The 12,263-nt window shown below is 26.1% G+C and overlaps 1 protein-coding gene across 1 annotated transcript; it reads left to right on the top strand.

Annotated features, from left to right (window-relative positions):
* Positions 1–245: 245 nt before the first annotated feature.
* LOC137622654 (uncharacterized protein PF3D7_1120600-like) lies at positions 246–1,043 on the top strand. Its single transcript, XM_068353253.1, has one exon. The coding sequence runs from the start codon at positions 246–248 to the stop codon at positions 1,041–1,043; it is 798 nt and encodes a 265-aa protein (XP_068209354.1).
* The last annotated feature ends 11,220 nt before the right edge of the window (positions 1,044–12,263 follow it).

Here is a 12,263-nt window from a genome sequence, read left to right as displayed (position 1 = left end):
TTGCTCTCTTTTTGCACTCTATTATTGCTCTCTATTATTGTTCGTCGAACGAGTCTTTACCTTAAAATGAGGATATCATGAACATGTTACCGGGTAAGGACATTGTAAACTTGTTAACGGTTGAGGACATTATAAACATGCTAACGGGTGAGTACATTGTAAACATGTCAGCGGTTGAGGACATTATAAACATGCTAACGGGTGAAGACATTGTAAACATGTCAACGGGTTAGTACATTGTAAACATGTCAACGGGTGAGGACATTGTAAACATGTCAACGGGTGAGGACATTGTAAACATGTTAATGGGTGAGGACATTGTAAACATGTTAACAGGTGAGGACATTGTCAACATGCTAACGGGTGAGGACATTGTAAACATGTTAATGGGTGAGGACATTGTAAACATGTCAACAGGTGAGGACATTGTCAACATACTAACGGGTGAGGACATTGTAAACATGTTAATGGGTGAGGACATTGTAAACATGTTACTGGGTGAGGACATTGTAAACACATCAACGGTTGAGGACATTGTAAACATGTTAACGGGTGACGATATTGAAAGCATGTTAATGGGTGAGGACATTGTAAACATGTCAAAGGGTGAGGACATTGTAAAAATGTTAACGCGTGAGAATATTGTAAACATGTTAATGGTTGAGGACCTTGTAAACATGTTAATGGGTGACGATATTGAAAGCATGTTAATGGGTGAGGACATTGTAAACATGTCAACGGGTGAGGACATTGTAAAAATGTCAACGGGTGAGAATATTGTAAACATGTTAATGGTTGAGGACCTTGTAAACATGTTAATGGTTGAGGACCTTGTAAACATGTTAATGGGTGACGATATTGAAAGCATGTTAATGGGTGAGGACATTGCCAACATGCTAACGTGTGAGGATATTGTAAACATGTCAACGGTTGAGGACATTATAAACATGTTAACGGGTGAGGATATTGTAAGCACGTTAATGGGTGAGGACATTGTAAACATGTCAACGGTTGAGGTCATTATAATACATGTTAACGGTTGAGGACATTATAAACATGTTAACGGTTGAGGACATTATAAACATGTTAACGGGTGAGGATATTGTAAGCACGTTAATGGGCGAGGACATTGTAAACATGTTAACGGTTGAGGACATTATAAATATGTTAACGGGTGAGGACATTGTAAACATGTTAATGGGTGATGATATTGAAAGCATGTAAATGGGTGAGGACATTGTCAACATGCTAACGTGTGAGGACATTATAAACATATCAACGGTTGAGGACATTATAAACATGTTAACGAATGAGGACATTTTAGACATGTTAACGGGTGATTACATTATTAACATGTTAACGCGTGAGGACATTGTAAACATGCTAACGGGTTTTTGTCCATATATTTGAGTGTAATTCATACTTGAACAATGAATCTGCTGATTGCAATACGTTGAATAACCCTTTGAAATTGGAATTTATTAATTCAGGAGGGACTAATATAATTAAAAATTGCAAACTGGTACTAATTACTTTAATTAATACAGTTTTTGTTTACTTGTTATTGGTAATTTTGAATTAATGTGGAATTTCTCTATTAAGGGACATTAATAAATTAATTTTCGCCTGGACTCGCTTTCAGACGTTGGGGTTTTCAATCTTCTGAGGATACTATTAATTTTCTTCAATGTATTCTATAAAATCAGGTTACATGATAACAAATCTAAAATGCTGAATTGCACGAGATTTTTGTAACTTCTTAATTGGTTGAATATCAAAACTCACCATAATACAGGACGACATTTGCATGTTAAAGTTAATTTTTCAAAATCTGAGCTAATGAAATTACAATTTTAATTTTCTGTCGATTAAAAGTTATTGTAAAGATTGGCAGACACATGGCAAGGACACTTAAGACATGTATTTTTAATGTTAACAAATATTTCGCGAATTTATAATTTTATCAACGAGTTCTCTTGCCTGAGGGTACATTTGGGCGCACTATTCTATCTTATTTCTCTTCCTCTTGGTTTGTTAAAGGTTTTATGGTTTATATTGGAGATGTTTATTTTAATCTTGTTGCTCTTCTTAAAATATTTCATTTTCCCTGGTTTCATTTCCTTACTGGGCTATTTTCTTTTTTGGAGCCCCAGCTTTTCCAACTAGGGTTGTAGCTTAGCAAATAATAATAATAATAATAATAATAATAATAATAATAATAATAATAATAATAATAATAATTCTCGTCTCCATACGAAATCAAGTTTTATTTTTCAGTGATTATGGATGAAACAAAGACTTTCATTATCTGTCCGTAGTCCTTTGAGAAGCAAACTTTTCAACTGGTTTACAAAATCCTTAAGAGTAACTTGCATACATGTCATTAAACGATAATAGCATTAAGAACCTTTTGAATAAATATCAATGCAATAGACTTTTATATAAAACATTTAGTTCTAAATCCTTAATTTTAATTGTATCTAAAACATTTTGGGTATAGTTTGAAAAAAGATCAGCCAATTGGTTAAACAAATCTATAAAAAGAATATTTTTTCCTTATAATGTATTATTTGTTTTTCCAAGCCTTATTATTTATCCAAATCTAAGGCCCCCCTTAATATTTCAATCATTTATCCTTATTTAAGGAACCTCCTAATATTTCAATCATTTATCCTTATTTAAGGAACCTCCTAATATTTCAATCATTTATCCTTATTTAAGGAACCTCCTAATATTTTAATCATTTATCCTTATTTAAGAAACCACCTAATATTTCTACTATTCATCCTTATTCACGGACCACCCTAATATTTCTATTATCTATCCTTATTTAAGAAACCACCTAATACTTCTATTATTCATCCTTACTTACGGACCACCCTAGTATTTCTATTATCTATCCTTATTTAAGAAACCACCTAATGCTTCTATTATTCATCCTTATTCACGGACCACCCTAATATTTCTATTATCTATCCTTATTTAAGAAACCACCTAATGCTTCTATTATTTCATCCTAGAAACCACCTAATACTTCTATTATTCATCCTAGAAACCTCCTAATACTTCTATTATTCATCCTTATTCACGGACCACCCTAATATTTCTATTATCTAGAAACCACCTAATACTTCTATTATTCATCCTAGAAACCTCCTAATACTTCTATTATTCATCCTTATTCACGGACCACCCTAATATTTCTATTATCTAGAAACCACCTAATACTTCTATTATTCATCCTAGAAACCTCCTAATACTTCTATTATTCATCCTTATTCACGGACCACCCTAATATTTCTATTATCTATCCTTATTTAAAAAACCTCCTCATACTTCTATTATTTCATCTTAGAAACCACCTAATACTTCTATTATTCATCCAAGAAACCTCCTAATATTTCTATTATTCATCCTTATTCACGGACCACCCTAATATTTCTATTATCTAGAAACCACCTAATACTTCTATTATTCATCCTAGAAACCTCCTAATACTTCTATTATTCATCCTTATTCACGGACCACCCTAATATTTCTATTATCTATCCTTATTTAAAAAACCTCCTCATACTTCTATTATTTCATCCTAGAAACCACCTAATACTTCTATTATTCATCCTAGAAACCTCCTAATACTTCTATTATTCATCCTTATTTACGACCACCCTAATATTTCTTTATTACATATTCTAGGGAACATCACTTCCGTTGCTAACCAACTCGCTCTTTCTCATCTCGCGGAAAAAATGTGGTCTTTGGCGTGGCGACAATTTTTCATATTTTTTTTTTCTCATCTCGAGAAGCTCTCAGGTTACGAGTACATTATCTTTAATAGCTCTCTTCTTTTCATACTCAGCCTATTTAAGGTTTCATCTTGAGTTATAGAGCTCATTCCATATATTCATACTCCTAAAATTGAGTTATGTTTTTTTTATATAACTCGCTCGCACTTTAACACCCCTCTTCCAGCAAAATCACACGTACATGCATGTAATATATAACATTACGTACATAATATAAATACATATATACATAAATACACAAAAACATATACTTTGTATATATATATATATATATATATATATATATATATATATATATATAATATATATATATAATATAACATATATATATATATATATACATAAATATACAAGACAACGTGCTGATTTAGCGTAAACTACATTTTCCGAAGATATCAAATATAAAATACCTTTTACCCAATGATCTACAGAACATTGCTATAAAGCAAAATTAGTAATATTTCAATGTATTTAAATAATGCAGAAGGTACAATACACGATGTACACTGTATAAATATATATATATATATATATATATATATATATATATATATATATATATATATATATATATATATATATATATATATATTTATATATATATATATATATATATATATATATATATATATATATATTATATATATATATATATATATATATATATATATATATATATATATATATATATATTATATGAGTGTGTGTATATATAGATAGATAGACATATAGATGGATTGAAAAAGAAGGGGAAATAAGAGGAGACGACAGACTGACAAACTAAGAAAGTTTGCGGATATGGACTGGCATAAAAAGTCCATAAACAGAAGCAATTGGAATGATATGTCTGAGGCCCTTGTTCTCTAGTGGACAAAGGATGATATATGTTATATATATATATATATATATATATATATATATATATATATATATATATATACGTATATATATACATATATATATATATATATATATATATATATATATATATATATATATATATTTACACACATATATATATAAACATATATTTATATATATAAATATATATATATATATATATATATATATATATATATATATATATAAATATATATAAATATATATACATATATATATACGTATATATATATATATACATTATATATATATATATATATATATATATATATATATATATATATATATATATATATATATATATATACTGTATATAAAATGAGGCGAAAAAATGATAATGATCATAAAAAGTTATCAAAATTATCAAAATCTTACGATAATGTATTTCGAGAATCATTGTGGTACCAAACAAAACTTATTTTCTTATTATCTAATATATTTTCAAGCAAGCATTAATTTCATATTAATGCATCAGTTCTGCCATAGATTAACCATTCTATCTAACGCAATTATCTGGGATACTAAATCCCAAAAACTATTATTCCTCCTCAAAAAAAAATTAGGTGATAAATTTTTAGAATTTCTCAGGCCATTATTTAACATATTCTACAACATAAAAAAATCTTGCCGCTGCCTTATGATAATAATCATTTACAAATTTTTTTTTTAAAGGAAAATTACATTTTTCTTGAGATTCGGACTTTATTGGATATTATTATTATTATTATTATTATTATTATTATTATTATTATTATTATTATTATTATTATTATTATTATTATTATTATTATTATTATTATTATTATTATCATAATAATAATAATAATAATAATAATAATAATAATAATAATAATATGAGAATTGATATTTGACACAAATGTAATTATGAAGCAACCTATACTGAATGCTAAATCATTTAACAAATTCCGGTCAAATAATAGTTAACATGACCATTAAACCTGTTAAATCTAAAAAAAATGCATCTTTACCTAGATATTTAACCCTCATTGTTTACGGGTCGCGTACACTAGTGTATGTATGTATGTATTTATGTATGTGTGTATATCTGAGGTTTCATAAAAGAATCACATTTCATGCAAATCTGGGTAATATAACAAACCTTAGAGGAAATTTCGACCAATATTTCCATGAGATAATTATTGTGGATAAGCAAAACAAAGCTGAAAAAACGACTGATAAATAACATAACATAAAAAATAACAATATTCTGAGATACATCAACAAAAACCTCAATGACTAAGAATTGTTTCCAGATACCTGATCAGTACTCCCGAAATATAACAACAACAACAACAACAACTATTAATAATAATAATAATAATTGATAATTATAAATAATAACAACAACAATAATACGTTTGCTACAATAAATAAAACCATTAGGAATTACAATACAATCGTAAAAAGGGAGTCGATACTTATGATTATATATATGGAAAATTGGAATATAATAAAGTTGCAAAATTTTTCAAAATACCGGGATAAATATACGGTAACTTTTAAAGGGTTGGCAGGACAATTTTACTGATTCAAATGACAATGCAGAAAAAAAAAGAATTATGCTAATTATGCTTTCGTGCATTCATGCAGAACCGGAAACTGAAACGAGTTTTTCAAATTCAGATCCATTATCTATTAAGAGGGAACAACAAGGTAGTTCACAGTATTCACGTCATTGAAGAAGCAAGTTCATTGTTTTTACCCTTGAAGTAGTGTTGATACCAAGAAGGGTATTGTTTATACGTCTTAAGTTTTTCTCTTGCTTGAGGGTGCACTCGGGCACGCTTTTCTGTCTTGTTTCTCTTCCTCTTTCTTTTTTTTTGGGGGGGGGGAGTTTTTATAGTTTATATAGGAAATATTTATTTTGATGTTACTGTTCTTAAAATATTAAATTTTTCCTTGTTACCTTTCCTTACTAGGCTATTTTCCCTGTTGGAGCCCCTGGGCTTATAGCATCCTGCTTTTCCAACTATGGTTGTAGCTTGGCAAATAATAATAACAATAATAATAATAATAAATTCGAAGGATGTAAAGTCACCTTGATCTTGAAAAAAAAAAAAAAAAAAAAAAAAAAAAACACACACAATTAAACATTAACTTGACATGGATGATAATTCTGTAGAATTCGAAGGATGTACTGTATCACTTTGTTCTTGAAAATTAAAACATGATTAAACATTTAAGTTTACAAAGATGATAATTCTGTAGAATTCGAAGGATATAATGTCACCTTGATCTTGAAAAAAACCACGATTAAACATTAACTTGACATGGATGATAATTCTGTAGAATTCGAAGGATGTACTCTATCACCTTGTTCTTGAAAAAAAAAAAGATGATTAAACAATAACTTGACAAGGATGAATATTGAGTAATGACGACGGACACATTTTTGTTGTTACATTTATAAACATATTTTTTGCAACATTCATACACATTAATCCTTCGTTTCAATTCAGCAAGCTCTTGTAAACGCAAAATCATGTCTACCGCAAAAAACTGAAAAATGCCAAGTCAAATATTATTATTATTATTATTATTATTATTATTATTATTATTATTATTATTATTATTATTAATTATTAATAATTATTAATAATTATTAATAATTATTATTAATTACTATTAATTATTAATAATTACTAACAATTATTAATAATTATTAATAATTATTAATAATTATTTAAATCATTTTAATTATTTTATTTATCTTATTATTATTATCATTATTATTATTATTATTATTATTATCATTATTATTATTTCTTGCTAAGCTAAAACCCTAGTAAGAAAACCAGGATGGTATAAGCCCAAAGTGCCCCAACAGGGAAAATAGCCCAGCGAGGAAAGGAAACGAAGTAAAATAAAACATTTCAAGAATATCGCAAATTCCGCGGCGTTAGGAGGTCCAAATTCAAAATGAAATTATCCATCATACAAAGGAAAGCAATAAAACGCAGATAAAAATCAGCAGGAATTTCAATTAACTCATTTCCTAGAGGCTGATCCTTTGCATAACAGATATAATAAAATTCATCTGTCCAGAGGTAATAACTAGGGGTTTCTATACCGGGATACCGGCCGTATTCCGAGGGTTAAACAATACCGGGATTTTCCCGGGACAAACTATTGGAAATTGGTCTTCCTAGTAGTAGTAGTAGTAGTAGTAGTAGTAGTAGTAGTAGTAGTAGTAGTAGTAGTAGTAAGAACCATTTTCAACATAATAAATTGCTGGAGCATGAAAGAATACATAGGATCGTACGTTAATAATAATAACAATAATAATAATAATAATAATAATAATAATAATAATAATAAATGTTTTTAAACCATAAAGATAAACTTTAGATATGTGATAAACATGGATCTTGTTATCTACTAGAGCTAAATAAACACATACACACACGCACACACGCACACACACACACACACACAAAAGGCCTACTTTAAATATGGATATAAATATGTGGTTGAACTTTGCCTTCTTTCATATAAAAACTTCGGATGTTAAAAATTCTATTCAGCAAATTAATTGTCCAAAATTCTGCAAAGTAATTATCCAAAATTAGGCGAATTAATTTTCAAAATTCTACAAATTACTCGGTCAAAATTCTGCAATGCAATTCTCCAAAAATTATGCGAGGTTATTGTTCCAAATTCTGCAAATTAATTGTTCAAAATTCTGCAATGTAATTTTCTAAAATTATGCGAGGTTACTGTTCAAAATTCGGCACAATAATTGTCCAATATTATGCAAATTAATTGTTTAAAATTCTGCAAAGTAATTGTCCAATATTATGCAAATTAATTGTTTAAAATTCTGCAAAATAATTGTCCAAAATTGTGAGAATTAATTGTCCAAAATTCTGCTAATTAATTGATCAAAATTCAGCAAATCAATTCTTAAAAATTCAGCAAATTAATTCTTCAAAACTACCTAACTCCATTGTTCAAAATTCTGAAAATTAAAAATAATAATAATAATAATAATAATAATAATAATAATAATAATAATAATAATAATAATAATAATAATCGTAAAGGCAAACTGAAATTAAAATTTTTGAAACTTACAGAAATAACTTAATTTATAATAAAGAAAGTTATCTTTTGCCTAAGATGAACTAGAGTTGTAGCTAAGCATTTTGTAATAATGATAATAATAATAAAAATAAAAGAAAAACTATATTAAAATATATTAATAAAAATAAAAGAAAATCTATGTTAAAATATATTAATAACAATAAAAGAAAATCTGTGAAAATATATTAATAACAATAATAGAAAATCTATGTTAAAACATATCAATAATAATTAAAGAAAACCTATGTTAAAATATATCAATAACAATAAAAGAAAATCTGTTAAAACATATCAATAACAATAAAAGAAATCTACGTTAAAATATATTAATAACAATAATAGAAAATCTACGTTAAAATATATTAATAACAATAAAAGAAAATCTACGTTAAAACATATCAATAACAATAAAAGAAAATTTATGTTAAAACATATCAATAACAATAAAAGAAAATTTATGTTAAAACATATCAATAATAATAAAAGAAAACCTATGTTAAAATATATCAATAACAATAAAAGAAAATTTATGTTAAAACATATCAATAACAATAAAAGAAAACCTATGTTAAAATATATCAATAACAATAAAAGAAAACCTATGTTAAAACATATCAATAATAATAAAAGAAGAAAATCTATGTTAAAACATATCAATAATAATAAAAGAAAACCTATGTTAAAATATATCAATAACAATAAAAGAAAATCTATGTTAAAACATATCAATAATAATAAAAGAAAACCTATGTTAAAATATATCAATAATAATAAAAGAAAACCTATGTTAAAATATATCAATAACAATAAAAGAAAATCTATGTTAAAATATATCAATAACAATAAAAGAAAACCTATGTTAAAACATATCAATAATAATAAAAGAAAACCTATGTTAAAATATATCAATAACAATAAAAGAAAACCTATGTTAAAACATATCAATAACAATAAAAGAAAACCTATGTTAAAATATATCAATAACAATAAAAGAAAACCTATGTTAAAACATATCAATAATAATAAAAGAAGAAAATCTATGTTAAAACATATCAATAATAATAAAAGAAAACCTATGTTAAAATATATCAATAACAATAAAAGAAAACCTATGTTAAAATATATCAATAACAATAAAAGAAAATCTATGTTAAAATATATCAATAACAATAAAATTAAATCTATGTTAAAACATATCAATAATAATAAAAGAAAACCTATGTTAAAATATATCAATAACAATAAAAGAAAATCTATGTTAAAACATATCAATAATAATAAAAGAAAACCTATGTTAAAATATATCAATAATAATAAAAGAAAACCTATGTTAAAACATATCAATAACAATAAAAGAAAATCTATGTTAAAATATATCAATAACAATAAAAGAAAACCTATGTTAAAACATATCAATAATAATAAAAGAAAACCTATGTTAAAATATATCAATAACAATAAAAGAAAACCTATGTTAAAACATATCAATAACAATAAAAGAAAACCTATGTTAAAATATATCAATAACAATAAAAGAAAACCTATGTTAAAACATATCAATAATAATAAAAGAAGAAAATCTATGTTAAAACATATCAATAATAATAAAAGAAAACCTATGTTAAAATATATCAATAACAATAAAAGAAAACCTATGTTAAAATATATCAATAACAATAAAAGAAAATCTATGTTAAAATATATCAATAACAATAAAAGAAAATCTATGTTAAAATATATCAATAACAATAAAAGAAAATCTATGTTAAAATATATCAATAACAATATAAGAAAATTTATGTTAAAACATATCAATAACAATAAAAGAAAATCTATGTTAAAATATATCAATAACAATAAAAGAAAACCTATGTTAAAATATATCAATAACAATAAAAGAAAATCTATGTTAAAATATATCAATAACAATATAAGAAAATTTATGTTAAAACATATCAATAACAATAAAAGAAAATCTATGTTAAAATATATCAATAACAATAAAAGAAAACCTATGTTAAAATATATCAATGACAATAAAAGAAAACCTATGTTAAAATATATCAATAACAATAAAAGAAAATCTATGTTAAAACATATCAATAACAATAAAAGAAAACCTATGTTAAAATATATCAATAACAATAAAAGAAAACCTATGTTAAAATATATCAATAACAATAAAAGAAAATCTATGTTAAAACATATCAATAACAATAAAAGAAAACCTATGTTAAAATATATCAATAACAATAAAAGAAAACCTATGTTAAAATATATCAATAACAATAAAAGAAAATCTATGTTAAAATATATCAATAACAATAAAAGAAAATCTATGTTAAAATATATCAATAACAATAAAAGAAAATCTACGTTAAAATATATTAATAACAATAAAAGAAAATTTATGTTAAAATATATCAATAACAATAAAAGAAAACCTATGTTAAAAGCTGAAAATCTCGAACAAGGTCTGAAGGCGGTTTGCTTCCTCCCACAATCGTCCAGTTCGAATTCAACTTGGGTAGAAACCCCACACACAGACAACACTTTCCGAAGAACTCGGCTCAGGAAATACATTTGCAACTGAAGTTGATGGGAACGTCCGTAACAAAGGCGAACTTTGCGCGATTCGTCTTCAAACGACCAATTCTCCGATCTATCTTTCAACCTGACTTCGGTAACAACAGTTCGGTTTTCCTACAGAAGCGATTTGCTATTTCTCTCGTCTTACCATATTGGTTTTTTAAATGTTACTCTTAAATTAAGGAGGTTTGGGACAAAGGTGAAAATATGGGAAAATATATTCTGTAGGTTTGGGACAAAGGTGAAAATATGGGAAAATATATTCTGTAGGTTTGGGACAAAGGTACAAAATATGGGAAAATTTATTCTGGAGGTTTGGGACAAAGGTAATATGGGAAAACTTATTCTGTAGGTTTGGGACAAAGGTAAAAATGAGGGGAAATATATTCTGGAGGGTTGAGATAAAGGTAATAATATAAGAAAATTTATTCTGGAGGTTTGGGACAAAGGTAATAATATGGGAAAATTTATTCTGTAGGTTTGGTTTGTGACAAAGGTAATATGGAAAAATTTATTCTGGGGTTTGGGACAAAGGTAATAATATGGGAAAACTTATTCTGGAGGTTTGGGACAAAGGTAATAATATGGGAAATTTATTCTGGAGGTTTGGGACAAAGGTAATATGGGAAAATTTATTCTGGCGGTTTGGGACAAAGGTAATAATATGGGAAAATTTATTCTGTAGGTTTGGTTTGTAACAAAGGTAATATGGAAAAATTTATTCTGGGGTTTGGGACAAAGGTAATAATATGGGAAAACTTATTCTGGAGGTTTGGGACAAAGGTAATAATATGGGAAATTTATTCTGGAGGTTTGGGACAAAGGTAATATGGGAAAATTTATTCTGGCGGTTTGGGACAAAGG

The sequence above is a fragment of the Palaemon carinicauda genome, chromosome 29 (assembly GCF_036898095.1).
Source record: "Palaemon carinicauda isolate YSFRI2023 chromosome 29, ASM3689809v2, whole genome shotgun sequence".
NCBI classification, from domain to species: domain Eukaryota; kingdom Metazoa; phylum Arthropoda; class Malacostraca; order Decapoda; family Palaemonidae; genus Palaemon; species Palaemon carinicauda.
Note: the sequence above shows the minus strand (reverse complement) of the source record. Positions and strands in the feature narration are given on the sequence as shown.

Bases quoted from the DNA above. Each gene is read 5' to 3' on its own strand.
- LOC137622654 (XM_068353253.1), top strand. From the start codon at position 246: ATGTCAACGGGTGAGGACATTGTAAACATGTCAACGGGTGAGGACATT.